The following is a 21,446-nucleotide window of genomic DNA, read 5'->3' as shown; positions in this document are numbered from 1 at the left end:
GACCGTGCGCCCGTGCGTCTCTGCCTCTGCAATTCCAGCTCTCTGTCTCTCGTGCGCCCCAGTCTCCGCTGTGCCTCTCCAACGTGCCTGACTGTCAAAGCCGTTCAGGCACCCGTAGTTGGCCTCACTTCACACCTCTGGAACTATGGGAACAGTAGTTTACTAGAGACTGAGAGCTCGATCGTGAGTGAGGATGAAAGAGAGAGACAGACAAGAAAGGAAGGAATTTTAGAGGTGTGACAATAGTTGCTAGTGCTAGGAATGCCAATAACACAAAAAAATAGCGTATGATATTTTATAATAAAACCTAAAGCTCAGTTTACTTGGCAATACTGCAGGCCTGCTCTAAGGCAATTTCATTTTAGATTTATTTAAGCCAGTGTTCCTCTCATAGCTTTACCGAATTGTTTTTTAATCAGCTAATTTGTCTGTAAAATAATTTTGCTGTAAAATACAGAAATCTGTCTGAGTCTTAAGAGTTAACTTCAGGAAAATGAATTAGATTTTAAAGTCAGACCAAAAGAAATTCTCATCCTTGCCTGTATATTTGATTATTTTGCATGCGACACCTGCCTTGGATATTACCTATGAAGCACCAAACAAACCGTAGATGCCCAGTGACACATAAAAAAAGAGACATGTCTATACCCAGAAAAGATATCTTTATTACAATTATATGACAGGGGAATCTCAACGTAAAGGTTACACATATATTTAAAACACTCTCCTTTCAAAGACACTGATCTTTTCCTTTGTGTGCAACATTTTCTCCCCTCCCAACGGATGAAAACTGTTTACATGCTAACTAGATATAGAAGTCTTTGTGATGCACAGATATGTCTGAGTTAAATTAAAAACAAAAGAGACAGTTCATACAAAATTGTCAAACAAAAGGCACTGCTAACCATCTCTGAGACACAGTATTAAATGTTACTTTAAATCTAAAACAGCCCTTTATTTGACCTCTTTAAGGCACATGTTGGTGCTTTGTTTGAATCAGTTCCCCCTCTCAGGTGATGCATGTGTCTGTGAGGATATTCTGCTCGGTTACCACGCAGGTTCACCAGGTTTATTGTGACATTTTTTTCAAAGACAGTTCTGTAGTTTGTTGCCTGAAACTTGTTGCACCTTTTATCATTTCTTAACCGACATTTTTATCTCAGGTGAACACCCTGCGTATCTAATCGCTCCCCTCGGACACAGAAATCAAAGGATCTGAACATATATGGCAGCTGAACACATCATGTACCAATCCCACTTCCCCCACCTCAACACCACCATCTACATCTTCTTTCAGTTCCTTGTTGTCATGGTTACAGAGGAAAGCAACATTACTGCAAGGCCTGACGAGCAGAGCTCCGACTCTGCAACATGGTTGAGTGATGTGTCCTGAACGGGCTGCAGTGGATGATGACCAAAAGGAGGAAACTGTTGTAAAGATTAAACAAGGCAATGATATGTATTTTAATATGTGTGTAATGTTCGCTTGTGTGTGTGTGTGTGTGTGTGTATGTGTGTGTGTGTGTGTGTGTGCTTTCTGTCCCACATGTGTGTGTTTGTGTGGTCACAGGTTTTCTCCGGGCTGATACTGCGGCTCTGTGGCGGTGAAGTAATCCTCCAGGAAGGACTGCAGGTACTCAAAGGTGTGCCTCTCGTCGGCCTCCCGCCTCCAGCACTGCACCATCAGTTCATGGAGCGAGGCGGGGCACCCTGGGGCGCAGGGCATCCTGTAGCCCCTCTCCACCTGCTCCAGAACTTCACGGTTGTTCATGCCTAGAGGGAGGGAGGAGGGTGGGGGAAAGGATTAAAAACACAATAAAAAACACCAATATTGGATATGGAGAAAAGGGGAAAAGAGAAAGGGTCAAACAGGATCTGGCTAGTATGCATTAAAAGTCTTTTAAAGTGCTAATCTAAAGTGTTGTATCTGTAGTCATCGATCTTTTCTTTGTTTGTTCAGCCATAGTAGATTACTGTTTACTCGCAGCACTTGCAGAGAGCGGAAAAGCAGCCGCTAAGCTCCGCCTACCCTCTCTGGCAGACCAACCACTGCTGGCTGATGGAAAACGCGTCACTATCTGGGCACCGCTTGTGATTTTTTTCCCACGGAATTCGCCACAGACACCCAGTCTGTAATACTGCAAATGCAAAGGCTTTCATCAGTGGGCCACAGGCTCAATCACCATTGTGTTACCTCATTCGGCGATAGATGGTGTCTTAACAGACATTTATATACACGAAAAAGTTTGAGATTATGTCTTTAAAGCTGTACTGTACATCCTGTACATGCGAGTGTTTTTTATTATTTGTTACGTTATATTCATTGCTGTTATCTAGTCATTCTTGCATTATCCTGACTTCATGTGATTTTTGCTCCTTTATTGTTCGTTTTATTTATTATCTCATTCATTGTGAGTCTGTCTTGTTTTATCCTCTGTTCCTTTTGTCGTATACGGGTGCTGCTGGCTGAGACACGAAACTACTGTTAAAGTCATTTAATTTCCTTGTAGGGTTTTATAATTACATGACAACAGTCCTACATTTAAAATGCATGTTGTAAAGAAAGGATACATTCAGGGAACAGCATGACCTGAATTACAATTTGCACAGAATGGCAGCAGTTGCTTAAGAACAGCTCTTCTTCCTACACATATACTTTTCATCCAGGCAGCAAGACCCTAAAGTTAAACTTCTGTTATTATATTCAACAGCCAACATTTGGTCTTGTCCAGGTTTTGACAACGATTACCTGAGAAATATCTAAAGGTATCAGCAGTAAGTACCTGGGTATGGCACCCGTCCCTTAGTGATGAGCTCAGTTAGCAGGATGCCAAAGCTCCAGACGTCAGACTTGATGGTAAAGCGTCCGTACAGCGCCGCTTCTGGAGCCGTCCACTTGATGGGGAACTTCGCCCCTGAAACCAAGGCAACACGGTGAAGACGCATAATCATATAATTAGGAGAGGTTATGGATAAAAATATAGGCATGGAGGCAGAGGCAGACGCTCTTAATCATCGCATTGTGCAAGCGTGCCTCTCCTCCGCGCTCACATACACAGGCACACTTTCTTAATATAACATGCTGTTACCTTGTCTGGCTGTGTACTCGTTGTCCTCGATGAGCCGAGCCAGGCCAAAGTCAGCGATCTTGCACACCAGATTGTCTCCAACGAGGATGTTAGCCGCTCGCAGGTCTCGATGGATGTAGTTCATCCTCTCGATGTACGCCATTCCTGATGCGATCTGTGAACACAAAGAGGCAAAACACAAGAGGTCAGGTAGAAAGTGAAAGTGTGTCATTGTGTGTCTGTGTGCTTGTGTTTGACTCACCTGTGCAGCCATGTCCACCAGCTGAGGCAGCTTCAGGTTCTGACCCTCACCGTCTTTTAGGAAGTCCAACAAACTCCCTGAAAAGTCAAGATGGATGCATCATGATTGGCCCTTCATGCTTCCTGTAGTTAACTCACATCTGCTGTGCATCATTCGCATCTTAAAGGTATAATAAGAAGAATTTTCTTGGAAATTAAAATACAGACTTTTACAAATGTAATATAATATAAATCATCACTTATGGGCCTCTATACGTGTGTGTTGGTGAGTGTGTGTGCAGACCCTTGTGAGACCCTTCCCTTTGCATCTATTCTGTTGCTTTGCACGGTACGTTCAGGAGGGGCGCTGTTGTGGTTCCCTGAGCCAATCACAGCGTACAAATGAGTGTGGGAGTGGTTCAAATTAGCAACTGGGCCCCATTCAGACCGGCGAACACGGCGAAAGAGCGACGCAGAGTTGGCCTTCTTTCTGTTGGACAGGTAGGCGCCTCAAACCGGGTAAGATAAGCTAACCGGCGGTTAGCATGCTAGCGCAATGGTAACCATGATGCTGTCGGTGTTAGCTTGGCGGGGTGGGCGTGTTCTCGCACGAGAGAGTAAGCTTCTGGTGACGAAGAGCCCAGGAGGAGGGGCCCAGTTTGAATGTGTTGTTGACTAAATGCAGGAAAAATCCTACTTATTATATCTTCAAATAAAGATGGATACATTTTAATTTTTTTTAAATATACATCTTGATGCCAACTTTATTCTCCTTCTGTTTAGATTGTAGTGGATATTGAGGGAGTGTTTCACCTGCCCTCGGGCCACCTCCACAGGCAGGTCAAAGGTCACGCTCAGTGGAAGGAAAAGAATCCCCAGATTTGGAAGGAAGTCAGAGTTTTGCCCAACAGGGAGGCGAGAGGGCCTGAACTCTGCTCTACCAAATTATGAGAAGTCTCCCTGATCACTGCACCATCCTGCTGCCAAATTTAAATGTCGGGTAAATGTCTTGAATGTTGAAGTTGTGGAGTTTGATTGTTTGTTTGTGTGTTTGGTCCTGAGAGGGATATCGTGAAAGTTTGTAGTTTCAAAGAATGACTGAAAGTTTGGACAGGAGCCGAGTAAAAATGTTTACTGTGGGTCAAAACTCTGAATTTATTATTAGTTTGTATTTAAATATAATCCAGATGCAAATTAAAAATGGGAAAATTCTATTTTTATTTTAATCCTCTGATTCATACTGTATCTGCGGTACCTCACATCCATGACAGTGTACTCAGCCTGATACCTTGGCTCATGAACTCTGTGATGATGTAGATCGGCTCCTCAGACACGACGGCGTAAAGCTGCACCAGCTTGTCATGGCGGAGTCTCTTCATGATCTGAGCCTCCTCCAGGAAGGCCTCGGGGGACATGGTGCCCGGCTTCAGAGTCTTCACCGCTACCTTGGTGGTACCGTTCCACATGCCTGGCATACAGACAAGAGGGTGTGAATGCACACACGCAAAGAGCATGGACGCACACAGAGACATATTCTCTTACACACTGACAAGTTAAATGCTATATATACATGCATGTACGTACCGAACACGAACACCCACACACATATATATCAAAGAAAGGAGGCACACAATATGTAGGCGGTAACACATGTGGGGTCAAACTTCTGGTGCATGCATATGTTATTTTTGAGAGCATGCATGACGTGAGATGGGTGATGTTCGGAGGGAGGGAGGGAGGGGGAGGTTTACAGGTCTTACGTTAACCCCTGCAGCACCTGAATTACACGGACACACACAAAGCTTGACGGGCTCGTCTCAGGAGCCATTTCTTGAAACTGAAACTGTCAAAGAAAATAAGACCAAGAATCTATATTTTGGTGGAAGAAACCCACTCTTATTTTCTCTTGTAAACATTATTTGGTCATATACTGAATGGCGTCGGGAAAACATCAAACTTTAAAGGGGGGGTATTATGCTAATTTCAAGCTTCATATTTTACTCTGTGATACCTGTGGAGTAGCTTAGCATAATTTACAGTTTCTCACACTGGTGCTCTGTGCAGGCCCTCATACAGCCTCTGCCTGAAACAACTCAGTCAGCTCTGTCCCTTTAAGAAACCCCGCCCCTACAAACCCGCTTTCTTCTGATTGGCCAACATGATGAGCAGAGCGGTGGAATGAAAGGCAGACTGAGTTGCTGGGTGGGCATGTCCTTGAACTGTGCCAGGGGTAGGAAGTTCTGCTGTGTCTCCGGCAGATGCCTCCACTTTGTGACATCACAAAGTTAAGCGTCTGGGGGAGTCTGTCTGAAAGCAAGCGTTCACAGCAGCCTGCAGACTGAGCTGAGAAGCCCGGGGATTACTTCAACATACTTTAACCTACAGATTTGAAACTTCACCCACGTTTAGTCTGGACATCCAACATTGTAACATTATATATATGTCTTATAATGTGACACAGCATAATACCCCCTCTTTAACACACTGACATAAATGTTCAGCCACAGCCAGAAATACAGGTATAACAAATGTCTTTGCTACAGGACGGTAACAAACACTGCGCAGGACGAAACTGGACACACAGTTCTCCCTCCGAGCCCGTAGAGGGCACCAGAGGGCGTCATCCTCACCCATCCATACGTCCCCGAAGCAGCCCTGTCCCAGCTTGGTTTGCATGGACAGCGTCTCCCTGGACACCTCCCAGGCGTCCCGCCCGAGGCCCATGGTGAGCGGGGTGTTGTTGATACAGGCCTTGGTCAGGTAATAACACAGCCCGTCATTGCTGCCTATTGGTGGGGGGTGAGTCATAGCGGAGGAAATGGGTGATGAAGAATGGGAGAAAAGGGTGTAATAGATGGTGAAAAGATGGGTGAGGGGGATGAAAAAGAGGTGAGGTGAGATGATGAAACATGCACATGCAACAACAGGGGAGGAGGTGCAAAACTCGGCACACCTGGAGGTAAAATAAAGACGCATTTTTATTCATAAGCTGCTGCCTCTGTGTAATTGTTATCACATACAGGGATTTATTAAGGATTTGTTTCTATTCCACACACAGCATTTACAACTGGTCCATCTATCAGCTGTGTGTGTGTTTGTGTGTGTGTGTAAAAATCCTTTAGGTGTATTTCTTGCAGGTAGGCAGACTCAGGAAGATAAACAGGGCTTTACTGTGTGTTTGTGTGATGTTTGTGCGTCTTTACACCGAAAGCATTCACTGACGTTCTTGTACACAGAAACTTAAAAGCACCTGCTCATCTTTTAATACTTCATTTCATCCAGGTGTGCTCCAGATGTCACCTCCCCACCCTCTAACACAGTCCCACCGTTCCTACCCATCCAGACTTCTCCAAACTGCCCGTTGCCAAGTTTCTTAATCAGCTGCAGGGATTCGCGGGGAATCTCCCACATATCCTTGGTCTTCACTGATAAGTCAGCCAGCTTAGGCATGCCCCGCTTACAGCTGCCAATCAAACGGCAGCACAGTCCCGCCGCTCTCTCTAAGAGAGAGAGGAGAGACGAACAGACAGGCGAAGAAAAAGGGAAACAAGAGAGAGAGAGGGAAAACAGAGCAGAAGTAGCAAACGCAGAGATAAAGAAAGAACAAGACAAGGTTGCTTATGCGCCTGTGCAACTGACAAGTTAACCAAAAACTGCAAAACAAAAGCACAAAGGAAATTCAGAGAAACAGACAAAAATACACAATGAGCAGCAGCTTCATCTACAGACACATAAAAATACAACACAGGGAAAACAGAAACACAAGCAAAGAGAAGTCAATGAGGCCGCTTTTACTTATTGTGTCATGCAAAGTCACAAACTGCAGGGTGTGTGTTATTTCAACACAGGCCACTAGGGGGCAGAGTCACACCGGCAGAGAGCAGAGGAAGTGAAGGGTGTGAACCCAACTTTTTATAACGACTCTAAATCAGGCTTCAAAAGTTTCACACTTTCACACAGTCAGTGTTAAGCCTCACTCAAGTAAAGGTATGTGTACAATAAAAATGTACGCAGAATATCAAAAGTGAAAATATTTATGAAGAAGAAAGGCCGCTCTCAGAGGTTTCATTTTGGTGCATTGATATGTGAGCCTTATTTTAAAGTTGAAGCTGGGTAGTTGGATAGTTTAATAGCAATGCATCATATTTTATAAGCTGATCATATACTTTTTTTAAAGTAAAATATGAATGTACAAATCTATTCCTGAAATTTAACAAAAAAGACAGTAGTATCAAATGGAAATACCCAAAGTACCTCAAAATTGCACTTATGTACAGTAAAAGTACTTATTATAAAGAGTCATAACATGAATAGAGTAGAGACATGATTACATTATCTCTTGCAGCTTTACAGAGCAAGTCAAAGCAAGCAGGCGCTTGAAGGCCGAACAGAGAAAGGTCACACAGAAAAAAAGAGGACGAGTCAGAGTCCACGTGATTGTGTCTGAGTGTGTGTTACCTGTGTAGTGCTCCACCAGCTGCTGCACAGTGTCAAACTGAGATCTTGTGGTGATGTAGTAGCCACCGTTGTCTAGTTTGCGGATCTTATAATGCTTGACGTGGTCGCCCTTGTTGTCGTCCCAGTCGCGGATAGACAGAGAGTAAGCACCTGAACAGAGAATTTGAGGAGGATGAACAGAAAGGGGAGGAAAACAAAAAGCTTTCAAATATTTAGAGCAATACGCTCTATAAGAGGTGTTGCGTGCGTTTCCTTCTCACCCTTGGTGGTCTCGCTCTCTCGTATGAGGAAAGTTCCCCTCTGGTTGCCCTGGCCCAGCAGCTGTCTCTCCGCATCCTTCCTCCCCATCTTCCCAAAATACCACCTGTCGCCATGACGACAACACAGAGGTCACCACAGCAACATCCCCCATCATTTGACCTCAACCCTCAAACTTCGTGTCAGTTATTGAGGAAATCTTTTATAGTTAGCCTGGGGTGCTTATATTGTAACGTAGATAGCTTCACCGCTGTGTGTTATCCTGTGTGTGTGTGTGTGTGTGTGCTTGTACTCACTCTTCAGCCTGTATGGAGTCGACAGGAGCTACGTAATTGGAGGGGATGTAACCTGAGTTGCCTGTGTCCAAAGAGCGAGCCTCCCACCAGTCACCCTCTCTGCAAAAAACACACAGAGATGTGTTCACAGTCCAGTACTCTGATATTTGTAATTTAAACTATTCAAAACTACTTCTTTATTCCTCCTACTTTGTTTAAAATATAAAAAAATATTGTGCTTATTAATATTCAAGTGCAAAATGCCCTTTATCTGCATTAAAGTATGCCAGAAATAAAAGTTGTCATGATGACAAACAAGATCCAAATCAAAAGTGTGCACCTGGCAGGAGTAAAGTAGCTCCGAACACCTCAGGAGGCAGGAAAGCAAAATTTAAAACTCATCGTTTAAACTGATTATAGATTTTAAAAATGGAAAAACTCATTGTTCGAGAAAATTAGTTGTTAAAAATCATCAGCGGGGGTTCACAGTGTTAATGGGAGGCATTTAATTGCAGCCTATGGCATTCAAAGTATGCAAACAAAATAAATTATCCTTTGAGAGTCTTAACTCATCTCATTTAACACATTTAACTCTGATCACATGTCGTTAACATTTATATCTCCCCCTTAATATAACTGGAATCATTTTCAGAAAGGTGCGTTCAAGTCCATTTGTACATACGTGTTGTTGATGATCTGGAATTTCTCTCCTTTCTGAAAGGTGAGGTCATCTTCAGTGCGAGCGTCGTAGTCATACAGAGCTATAAAGAGGGTCACTCCGCCACCTGCATATGTGTTCACACAGAGGTAACATAAATACACGCACACATCAAAAGATAATAGATGTGTTATATGTTTCCTGTTACCATCACGTAGGGTTATTTTTACCGTTAGAAAAGATGTAAAAGAAAGGCTGACATTTTTACAAGTCTGTCATTACTCAAATACTCATGTGTAATGTAATGTGTGTAATGTAAAGCTACTGCAGTATGTATTCCTCTCATTCATACTAACAGACATAATCCCAGCGTAAGGGCATGTATAAGGCCCTTTACTGCATCTCAATAAGGAAACAAAGAGACAATCTTGTGCTATAAAGAATCTTATGGGGCGTCGGTTTAGCTCAAAGGTGTAGTCGCACGTCCCATCCACAAAAGCCACAGTCCTCGATGGGTTCGACTCCCACCCTCGGCCCTCTGTCACTTGTCATCCCCACTCTCTCTTCCCCTGTTTCTGACACTGTGCGCTGTCCTCTCTCTCAAATACAGGTGAAAAAGAATCTTATGCTCATATTAAAAGATCACCCATTAGACTTGTCTAGACAGCTATGAGACAGCTGAAACATCATATTACCCTCAACTGAATTTTAAAAGCTTTTTTGCACAAAACAAGCTCTAAACACCCGAAAAAATTGTATGCTAATGGTATATACGTTTGTCTTTTTGTCAGATATCTAGAACCTTTAAAGGACACAGATGCTTAATATGATATTGTCCACATATGATTTCTGAAGCATTTCACTTCTGGAATCTGGCAAATGGCATCAGCTGATATAAGAAATTAAAATATAAAGGGGATAACACAGATATTTATGCTAAGGGGAAGCATTTTCAATTCAATCTGTTTGACAAAGATGCTAATGTGTTTGTTTGTTTGGAGCCTAATCTGTCGAAATGCAAGAACGCAAGGTTAGGTATAGGCTTCTATTGGATCCTTCAAACATAATCATAGAAGTACATCAAAGATGCACTTAAAATATGAAAAGATCAGACCTTTTAAAAAAGATAATATATGTATATTTCATGGGTGAGTATCCTGGTTTGGATTATCAGGGTCCAATTCTGTCCCTTTCAAAATAAGAGTTCCTCAAAGCTCTCGTGTGTAATCCTGCTGATATTTCCTTAATACAAATATGTTACCACCTTGCATAGTAATGGATTTTTGTGTATTTATTCCAGTGAAAGATTTTGTCTCCAATCTCTCACCTTGACAAGAGAGAAGCTTTGAGGGCAGGTCCAGGCCTGAGAAAGAGCTTCAACAGACACCATCACTTCAAATGTGGGTTTACTTTGCTCTATTCTTAGTTTATGGCAAACTGTAGTTGGATAGAGGTTTATTGATTTTCTAATTATAAATAACAAGTAATAATATCACACCATTTCACACACACACACACACACACACACACACACACACACACACGCAGAGTCCTACTTATTATGCCTCCGGGCCGCTGGTGTGTGTTGCTGTTGTGGAAGATGGCACTCGATGAGAAGCCCTTGTTGAAGTCGGGGATGGTCTGAGTGGGGTCGGGGCAGTAACGGCCCTGAGTCAAGCCCGTGGACGACCCATCTATGTTGCTAGGAGACAGATCGGCGATGTCTGCTGCTAAGGATGTTGCAGCTTCTTTGGCGGACTTTTTCTGCTTGCAACAGACACACCCCATAATAACCAGCGCGGAGACGACGTCTGTGAAAGCAGGCAGAGTTAAAGAGACATTTCCCCTTTTTTTTCAATGTGTCACTGTCTATTTTACTTCTCTTTTTTTCTACAGGATGTTATATTAGCTGTACAGTGTCAGAATGTATGCTATGAATGTGTTAGTTCACAGGCATGACAACAAAGGTTAGTTTAAAGAAATAAATGAGGTATATTGTCAAAAAGTTGAGCCACACCGCAGGAAGGCCAGATCCTACATTTCCCACAATGCAACTCGACAACATCTTTCCTTATTACTGCCTGACAAACAGCCACATCTTTCTAACTCCACACCAAACATTTAATAATTCTTAAGTCCCAAGACCTAGCGTTGATAACTCTGATGACACCACTATGACATCATCAAGCTCCTCCCGTCACAGAAGACGTTCATCAACGGTTTTTCAAGCTAAGCAATACTGTTCATTCCAAGTAAACTGAGCTTTGTGTGTAAAATTGCTGGTTATTATAATATTAGATTAATTATTATTATAATATATTGTGTTAGTTAACGTGTTATAAAGTCCTAATTAATTGCAATTTATTTTAAAGGAGCAGTTCACCCCTGGAAAAAGCCACTCTTAGTCAAAGTTGGTGTTCTCTGTAATCGATTGAAGCAATAATATTTTAACCTAGCACCATAGCTGTGGAGAAAGTTGTACAAACAGCTCGTTGTTTTGCCCATTCTACATTCCTACAACACCCAGCGTGCATTGCACCCCGCCTTCTGAAAGGAACAGCCCAGCGAGAGACGCTGGAGTAAAATACTACCGTTTTTAACTGCAGGCAACGGCTCAGAGCGGTACAGAATCCGAAATACAACAAGAATATACCGGTGGATCGTCTAAAAAGTCTTCAGGTCTGCAGTCTACATTTCAAACCTGACGATTTTGAACGAGACGTGACATCGGAGGCGGGCGTCCTAGATTGAGGAAGTGTAGTTTAGCGAGCTCCCTGGCCTCTGCCAGATCACCCGTTTTACGCAGTCTGGTGGAGGTTTTCCAGGGCCCATTGGAGAAGCGGATATCGTCCTCCAAAGGCACAGAGCTATTTCTTTTTCTACCATACTGGCATCAGCTCCCCATGATAGCATGATAGGACCGAGGTTGAAAATCTACAAAATCGCCTTTTAAAGTCCGCATGTCAAGTTTGTTGAAATGTCTTCTTTAAGTCATAAAAGGGATAACCCTGATGACATCACAACAACATCATCAGGGTCATTTCTGCTAACTTTTACGTGTAAAATCACAAATCACAAAATCTGTGTCTTCTTAATTTGGCTAAAGCAATTACCCACTTCTTAATGACAACAGTTTAACCTCTCTCAAAGAGCCCTAATATAGACACTATAGTAATAAATGTCCCCTAATTACTGTCTAAGCAGTCTGACACTTGAAACATAAGCTTGCAGAAACTGAAAGAAACACATCGACAACATACATGAGGTCACCCCGGTGAAAAAAAATGAACTGTGAAGAGAGAAGTTACTAACTTTAAATAAAAAAAACTTCACTTCCCTTGACAAGAAGAGGAGGAGGAGGAGGAAGGGGAGGAGGGAGGAGGGAGAGGCAGGGGGGTGGTGGGGGGGTTGAAGTTAAGGCGGGAAGAAGCTAACTTTTTTCTCACCTGATGTCTTCCTCTGTCAGATCATCTGTCAATCACCATCGCCACTGAAAAAAAGAGGGAAGAGGTGAGTGACAAGGGGAGGAATGAGAGAGCGGGGCGAGAGAGGATGAGTGGCAGGGAACTGGAGACGGAGGAGGTGATAGAGAGTGTGAGAGAAAGGCTGAGGAGCAGTAAAGCGTGAATAAAGAGACGCGTGAGGGGAGACGCGAGGAGACAGAGAAGTTAGAAAACACAGACCGCTCGAGACAGGGAAAGACAAAGAGAGATGTGAGGTTAGCCACTTCCCTTTCTGCTTTGCAGTTTCGAGAGAGTACCCAGTCTGCTCCGGTCAACAGCTGTGTGTGTGTGTATGTGTGTGTGCGTGCGTGTGTGTGTGTGTGTGTGCATGTGCGTGTCAGTTGGGTTAGTGGTGAAAGCTACCTGTAAATGTCATCATTAAACAGGCCCAACAGATACACAGTGACAGCCACTGACAACGTGAAATGTGTTTCACAAAGTGAACATGTAAACGCAATCCTGACTTCCAGTTTTGAGTGAGCTGCTTTGTTTGAACAGAACGCACGTTGACAAAGTGAAAGCTTGAGCCAGTATCGAGAGGAAATAACACACAGAGAGCACTGTAAAACATTTTAATGGTGTGAACAGACGCCTGCACGTAGTCATCAACATCAGGAAGTTGTATCAAGCTTAAACAAAAGTCTAACATTTTGGGATATACTTCTATTTGCTCTCTGAGAAAAGTGATAACACTCTTTTGTCTGTACAGTAAATATGAAGCCAAAGCGGGGCGCTGGCTTAGCTCAGTAGAGCTAAAGGCGCACCATGTGTAGAGGTAACAGTCCTCGATGCAGCGGCCACAGGGACTCCTGTCCTTGGTACCTTGCTGTATGTCATCCCCCACTCTCTTCTCCCAACATTTCCTGCCTCTCTTCAGCTGTCCTTAAGGCAAAAACCGGCCCAAAAAATAATTATAAAAATGTTAAGCTAAAGCCAATTAGCCTAGCTTAGCACCAACACTTGAAGGCAGGGGAAACAGCTATCTGGGCTGCTGTCAACTGCAACAAAAGCCAGCTCCCAGCACCTTTAAAGCTGCAGTAGGTAAGATGGAGAAGAGAGTGGTCTTTGCTTCAAAACATGGAAGATTACAACATCCAGGTCCCCCTCTCTCTGCGGCGCTCAGTCCTGCCTCCAAAGCCCTCCCTGCAGAGGAGGCTATCATGAGTGTGCAGGCTATTAACCACAGCAACTTAAGGAGCCAGATATACATCTCAGACACTCCGGTAAAAACAAGAAATGACAACAACCGCAAACGTATTACATCAGCAACACTATAGAAACAGATGCACATCAAACCAGTGGCAAAACCACCAGCACTTGTTGCTGGTGTGCCAACCAAGCAGTAACACACTGATGCTGTGAACATTTAGCCGTGAGAGCACAGGCACGCAGAACTATCAGGAGAAAGTCCGAGACAGTAACACTGCCTGGGCACTTCACAGAGATATTTTCAGCCACACAGCTATGAAACGCTGAACAGCAGCCGCATTGAGAACAAGCTAACGTTAGCCCGACTGCTTCCATTTAACGGCCTTTGTAGTATAAGCCGTTTGGCAATGGAGGGATGGGCAGTTGTTTCATTCCTGGTGGTTGTTGTTAAGCCTTTGTGGACACGAACTGGCTAACTATCTAAATGCACAGTTTTCTGCCACCAGAGGTCTTTCGATCAAAATCATTCAAATGAAGTAGCCACAAGCAGAGTTAGCTAACAGTTAGCTAGCTTCCATTCCCACTCTGTGAGGCCTAACAAAGTTTTCTCTGTTTCTCCAGAAGACAGGTGACCAAATAAAACGTGACATTCCCTTGAATACAATATCAGATTTTTATGGGTTCAAACATTGTTGAAATGGGATAATGTAAGTGCGCAAGACATGAATGCTAAAATGTTCAGATTCAACTTCAGCTAAAACAATAGGTTGGTTGCTAATTTGATTGAAATACAAAAAATCGATTTTTTAAACTAAATGTAAACATTTGTTTAAATGTCAGTTATCACACTAATCTTCTAATGCAGCTCTACTTTAAACTTCATATTAAATTTGGGGTCTAATATTTAGTTTAAAGTCAATGATATACTCTTCTCTTGGAGGGAGATGTGGGGCATGGAAGCCACCTATGACATCCTGCCATCTCCAAGGAACCTACCCTACGTGCCCCGTCTGTCCATCTCCAGCAAATCTGAAACACATTCTGGTTGGCTGCAAGACGAGCCTGACACGAGGCCGTTACACCTGGCGGTACAAGCAGCTGTTGAATTGCCTAGCAGCTGCTCTGGAGACCAGTCGGGTATCCATCAATGCCCTACCTCCTCCATTATTTCATCCCACATCTGCAAGAGAGTTTGTCCGCGAGGGAGCGAAGCAACCCACGGTCTATACAGCAGAATCTGGCCAGCTGGGAGGGGCACGAGGCTGGAGGTTATTGGTGGATCTGAATCAAAGGCCCTGCTTTCCATCTGACATCGCCACTACTAACCTCAGACTGGATCTCGTGCTTTCGTCCTCCTCACATCAAACCGTTTACATCATTGAGCTTACTGTGCCCTGGGAGGATGCTGTTGAGTAGGCCTATGAACGCAAGCTGGCAGCTCACGCTGAACAAAGCGACTGGAAAGCTAAGGCCTGCCCAGTCGAAGTCGGCTGCAGAGGCTTCGTGGGTAAGTCAACTACAAGGTTGTTTAAGGACATGGGAATCCAAGGCCAAGCCCAACGGTAAGCCATCTCCAGTGCAGCCGAACAGGCAAGTCGGTGGCTCTGGGTTAAGAGGAAAGACACCTCCTGCCCCGAAATAACACCTTTGGCATCAGGGATAGAGGGGTAAAAGCAGAGGGTGGCACCTATCATTGAAACACCAGGGAAGGAGGGTGCCCACCTGATGACTCCGATGAAGCTTTTACTATTATGCCTGAAGGATTTAGTGCAGGGCCGTTGCATAACACTATAGAAGAACAAACTGGCAACTGAGTGTAAAGAGGCCCTGGGATTCAAAGTGGCAACCTTCAAGTCGTCTAAACTCTCCTGCCGCACGTCCCACCTACGGAGGAATGTGAGGGAAGTCACACACAGGAAGAACAGTACAGGTTATGGTAGGGAGCGACAACAAAACCCAACGAAGGTGACTCACTTTCATTATAAAAAAAACCCACCAGAGCTCCCAGTGATCAGTGTCAGGTTCGTCCCATCACAGCACAAACTCCCAGAAATTCCTCTCAGGCTTTAAACAAACAAAAGATATTACAGGCTACATCCAGAGGAGACAAAATATGCAGAAATTTAACGTGCGCTCAATCATGCACACACGCAAACACACACACACACTATCAGGCCGGCCATCAGGAGAGCTAAAGGAAGTTAGCCCTGTTTGAGTTTCCTGTCCACCCCTCTGATGGCTCCCCCCTTTTCCTGGAAACTCAGGACACAGTCCGTACACACACACACACACACACACACACACAAAGCAGCTGCAGGGCCGCAAACACACACACACACACACCTTCCTCTCTGTTACTGTTATTCTCTGCTCTGTGCCCACACCCCTCCAACAATAACCTTTCATATTCCCTCCAGCTCAAAAAGGGGAAGTAGAAGAAGAAGAAGAAGAAGCCTCCTCCCTTTCATCTTTATCTCTCCTCTGCCCTGTCTCTCATCTCTTCTGTTTCTGCCACAGACAGTTTGAGGAAGATAACAATGTGTGTGTGTGTATATTCTCACACAAACACGCACACACAGAGGACTGTTTGCCGGACAGTCATTGTTCTCCGCTGGGGTTCCTGTTTGTCCAAATTTTTCTCGCTCTCTTCCTCTCTGCACACAAGCTGGGATCATTCAGAAAGGCCACCTGATAATTCAGTTAATCCGAGGTGTTTATACAAAAAGGAAGCTCTAGGATGAAAACAGAAAGTCACGCAGCAGATAAACAGGACCAAGGCTTCACCAGTCAAGCATGCACGTAGAGTTAGAACATGCAACAGTGCACGCAGAAAAAGAACATAGATGCGTTCATTTCTTCCTTTTTTCTGTGTGTCTTTCAACCAGTCACAGACGAGTAAGGTACTGGAGTAAAGTGTGTAGGTCTGTGGGTGCATCGTCGCAGTGGGTGGTATGTTTGATTGCACCTTGCTGCCTTGAAAGTGTGTGTATGTGTAACAAGAGCATGCCACAGTAATTTAAGAACAGTTTGAGTTCCTCATTGCTTCTTGAAACCAAGAATTCAGCTGTGAAAGGATCCACACTTTGTATTATGTACGTTTTCAACATAATGAGTTCAAACTGACACAGTTTTACCTTCAGCTGCCAGTTGCAAAACCTGCATATGGTGTAACAAAAAAAACAGTCATTGTTTCTACATGATGCAACGAACATTACAGCTCGCCTCCAGCCACAGTTCAGCCCAAAACAACTACTTTTTAATCATATTCATTCCCGAAAAACACGTGCATTAATTCTGTTTGCTGTGTCGAAACTTCACTTTACTGACAGTTTCACATCAGATTTTTTTATAGCCGCTGTTAAACACAGAAGAAATTCTGTAATTAGAATTAAACTGTGAAACAGAAGCCGCTTCCTCTGGTTTGGAGAAGTGTGGTTTCTGATGAGTCTGTCAGTAACAAGAGGCCCTTTACTGCTCAGACTTATACTTTATATTTAGTAGATATTAAGCCGCTGTGTTTGTGTCGTTTTGTTTCACCAAAATTAAGAAAATATTAATTTTCCAATGTTCCAATGGGGCTGCCTGCTGGTGCAGTGGTTAGCGCTGTCGCCTCACAGCTAGATGTTTCTTGGTTCGGACGTAGGGCGCCTTTCTGTGTGGAGTCTGCATGTTCTCCCTGTGCATGCGTGGGTTCTCTCCGGGTACTTCCTCCCACAGTCCAAAGACGTGCTCGTTAGCTTCAATGGTGACTCTAAATTGCTATAAAGTGTGAAAGTTGGTCTGTCTTCATGTGGCAGCCCTGTGATTGACTGGCGATCAGTCCAGGGTGTAACCCCGCCTCTCGCCCACTGACAGCTGGGATAGGCCCCAGCCCCCCTGCTACCCTGAACAGGATCAGCGGTATAAATAATGGATGGATATTATCGGCCAAAGTTATTAAAGATAAGAATTATCTTCCAACTTTATTTTAACATAGCATGTATTGCGGAAAACAATGCAAGGGGTGATTTAGAAATGGTGTCATCACGTAGCAGCAGAGCGCTCTCTGACTGATTATATTCTCCACACAGTCTGCAGCACATGTAGTAGAGATTCAAACTAATCAGACGGTGGTCTGTACTATACGACTGGTGGACAATTCATCACTATATTGAATAATTTTTTTTTGTTTCATAAAGTTTCTTAACTTAACTTTGCATACTAACATTTAATTGCTTAGAGTCACATTTCAATTAAATCTCTAATTGATGATATCGGTCACCATATTGGTGATTGGCTATTTATTATATCAGTCTCAAGAATCCCATACTGTTTGGGCTTTAATGCCTCTATTACAAGTTGTGCATTCAAAATTTAACTTTAAGTAGAGCCTGACCGATATATATCGGTCAGCCGATTTTATCAGCCGATATTAGCATATCACAGATATAGCGATATTAATATATGATTGCAGAATATAAAATGTAAACAGATGCCTGGACAATAAGGTACTGTCATTATATCTGTTAACAAACAGTGGCCGCTATATTAATTTTTCCACATGTGGGCCCGACCCATAGGTCTTCATACAAATACAGCTGTGTAAGAAATGTAACACTCACCTCACTCGTGGTTACAACTATAAACCAGCACAAAAATGACAATTACCAACATATGCCATATGCAGATCATATGTCAGTATCGGCCCCAAAAATCCAGTATCGGTCGGGCTCTAACTTAAAGCAACTGTGATAAACTTCAATGTGTCGAAGCTGCACATCTCTCTCTGCTGATCATACATTGGTTTTGTATCCTCTATTGAAAACTCTCATCCTTTCTCCTTGTTACTTGTTACAACTCAGAGTGAAACTTTGCAGCTGAAAGTGTAAACAAACGCCCTTTAAGCAGCAGACTTTAAACGGCCGCGTCTGTTACCGACAGTGACTGATATTAAAAATAAATATATAGAAATGGCCCTTCCTGTTGATCTAGTTTGCTTTAGTAGGTCATATAGAGGCACGATAAATAATTAATGTCAGTTTCGCAACCATCTTATGAAACAGATACTATCTTTAAAATTGCTAATATGTGAAAGTAAACCGCCTCTTTCAGTATTGTATCATTATAGGACGGTTATAACTGATGCATTAATATTACGGCTTTATTCTATAACATTCATCATATTACATGTACCGTTCATTGGTTTAGATGTAAAATCTTACTTTGAAAGGCCACCTATACCATTAATTGTGACATGAATGTAGAAAGAAGCACAATATATCTCAATGTGGGAGCATAAAATAGAAAATACTCAAGATGTAGTTTAGTCAGTTTAAATTGTATATACTTTCCACATGTGCAGAACAGCAGAACAGTAAGGTTAAGTGCAGGTCTTTACTTCATATCAATATTGGGAAGTAGAAATATTCTGACCTACAAAGCATTAGCACGCATCCAGTGCACTCTTATAAAATCACAATAACCTCACCCTCCATCGTCAAGCCCGCAAACATCCAAATCCAAATGACACACCCTTTCCTGCACAGCGGACTGCAGATAAGCTGCTCCCAGCGGGAAAACTCATTGCACAGGGAACACAGGGCGACACGCACACACTCGCACACACACATATAAAGTTGCTGAAATCTGACTTTCTGTACTTTTACACCAGCTTTCTCCAACCTCCATCTCTTCTCTTACCTTTGCCTTCTCCTCTCCCTCGTTAGCAGGAAGCCCCACAGGATGCAGAGTGTGAGTGCAGCAGGAATGATAGGACAATGGGAAGCAAGCTGTCACCGAACCTACACATGCACAACACACACACACTCATAGTAGTACGAACACAGTGTGAAAGGAGCGGGAGAGCGACTGAAGGGGAGGGGGAGAGGCAATGGAAAAGTAAGGTGTCTCGGTCATCGGGACGTCCTGTTTCCACATGAAGTCACCATATCCTCCAGATACAGAGGGACTGAGGTGGCTTGGAGGAGGGCGTACGTGAACATTTACATGATTTGAGTGAAGTTAAACAGTGTTCCTGTTTTTTTAAGAGTTTGGGGTGGGGGGGGGAAGTCTTAATCAGGTTGTTCCAGTTGCTCAACAGTCCAAAACCTGTCCTTGAAATGACAAATTCAGCACCCTCCACGGCGGGATGTCCAAGGGTGCTCAAATCATGCATGGCAGACAAACATCTAACTGTCCCTGTTTGATGGGAAAGCTGCATGACGATGTCCATTTGTAACCCCCCAAACTCAACAACATCTCCACGCCCCCTTCCTTCCTGCCTGCCTAACCCCGAGGCTAAAGACAGGAACTGACCTCGTAAAGAAACAGGAAGTGATGACGAAGTCCGGCCTTGGACAGCCTAATCGCGTTTTTTCACCTCAAAATTCCACGAAAACTCCACCATGCGTTCAAATCAGAAATGAAACTATTATGAAAGATGTTGATTAGGTAAAAGGAAGGTGGAGGTGTGATAATGCAACGGCCATTCTGCCCGCCACGCGATGGAGGAATAAACACCTTCATCACAGAAGCACCTCAGATAGATGGACGTGTAAAGGAAACATCTAGCCCTGCCTTTTCCTCAAGCTGGTTTCCTGTATGTGGATTTCAAAATAAATCACTGTCACTTTTAATTAAGGAATAAGCTGTCTCTGGAGCACATTTAACAAACATCCTTGAGTCTAAATGAAGTTTAGAAATCAGTGAAACAGGGATTTTGATACACTAGAAGACATCCAGTTGATCCCAGACGATGCAGTCAGTTTTTTTGCCATGATAAGGTGTTGTTTGACCCTCTGACCTATTTGTTTTATCAATAACTGCTCTTCTTTGTCTATAATTAATAAGTATATGATAGGAAGACGCCCTACTTTTAAAGACGCTGACTACATTCTCTATAAATTCCTCTCTTTCAGTGTTGCAATGTCAGCTGTTTGATTTCTAAATATCATCCTCTGTGGTATCGACTAGCATTAAGAGTGGAAGTGCACTTTATTAACTTCTCAGATATACTTCCTTTTATCTTACAGTACGCACTCCAAAGTTACCCAATTTCACAAACAGTCTACAGAGTGCAGACTGTATTAATATGAGAAGGAAGAGATGGCTCTTTGGTGGTGGGCTGCTGAAAATTTGGTACATAGCTAAGTTTGTTTGGTTGGCTACTTTAGTGTCCTTTTACATAATAATAATAATAATAATAAAAAATAATAATAATAATACTTTTTATTTATATAGCACTTTTCATGGCACTCAAAGTCACTTTACATTATTAAAACTATTAAAGAAGCAGAAACAACTAAAAAGCACCTGGTTACATAGGACAGAGTTGATTTTAAAGAGGTGTCAACTAAATGCGAATTAAACAATGAAAAAGTTCTGACTAAACTCACTTATTCAGAAACGCAGTACGTCCGTATGTATTTTAATTGACGTTAAACTCCCATAAAAAGTTCTTCAAACATAAAAACTTAAACTACCTTTAAAGTAAATTACACTTCAGACATTATGTAATGAACTGAGCGGACATACCTGACACAAAGTCCGAAGTTATCCCGGGGAATCCTGGAGCAGAGCTGAGTGTCCGGTGACTCGCGGGGCGCTACTGCAAAGAGCAAGTGAGAAGAAGAGAGCGCGCGCCTCGCCCTGAAGGCTTGAGGAACGGACTTCACGCGCTCAAAGAGGTGTCCACCCAAGAGGAACGCGCGCGTGCAGTGGACAGCTGAAAAAGGACCTGTTGGTAATATTATCAGACAAGCCCGTGTTTCTGTTGCAAGTGCAACTGTGACACAATCCCTCCCCTGGTGTGAACTACAGGAAGACTGAATGAAATGTGTGACATCCGCGTTCAGTTAGA

General features: G+C 43.3%; 1 protein-coding gene across 4 annotated transcripts; it reads right to left on the bottom strand.

The window, feature by feature from the left end:
- Nucleotides 1-653: 653 nt before the first annotated feature.
- On the bottom strand, nucleotides 654-21,301 carry yrk (Yes-related kinase). Of its 4 annotated transcripts, XM_069682002.1 has the most exons (14): nucleotides 21,122-21,301; nucleotides 12,404-12,447; nucleotides 10,514-10,768; nucleotides 8,982-9,084; nucleotides 8,321-8,419; nucleotides 8,027-8,130; nucleotides 7,767-7,916; nucleotides 6,644-6,808; nucleotides 5,939-6,094; nucleotides 4,597-4,776; nucleotides 3,331-3,407; nucleotides 3,090-3,243; nucleotides 2,784-2,915; nucleotides 654-1,773 (listed from the first exon to the last, which is right to left on the bottom strand). In XM_069682002.1, exons 3-14 carry the CDS (start codon nucleotides 10,743-10,745, stop codon nucleotides 1,565-1,567), a joined length of 1,761 nt encoding a protein of 586 aa, XP_069538103.1. In that variant the 5' UTR covers nucleotides 10,746-10,768; nucleotides 12,404-12,447; nucleotides 21,122-21,301; the 3' UTR covers nucleotides 654-1,564. The 4 variants fall into 4 exon arrangements, with proteins under 4 accessions (XP_069538103.1, XP_069538100.1, XP_069538102.1 ...); XM_069681999.1 differs by lacking the exon at nucleotides 5,939-6,094 and having other exon boundaries at nucleotides 21,122-21,300; XM_069682001.1 differs by lacking the exon at nucleotides 6,644-6,808 and having other exon boundaries at nucleotides 21,122-21,299.
- Between the last annotated feature and the right edge of the window lie 145 nt (nucleotides 21,302-21,446).

The sequence above is a fragment of the Semicossyphus pulcher genome, unplaced genomic scaffold, assembly GCF_022749685.1.
Source record: "Semicossyphus pulcher isolate SPU_LCO1_2020_fin unplaced genomic scaffold, fSemPul1.0.p SCAF_5, whole genome shotgun sequence".
NCBI lineage: Eukaryota > Metazoa > Chordata > Actinopteri > Labriformes > Labridae > Semicossyphus > Semicossyphus pulcher.
This window is presented reverse-complemented; position numbering and strand designations above follow the sequence as displayed.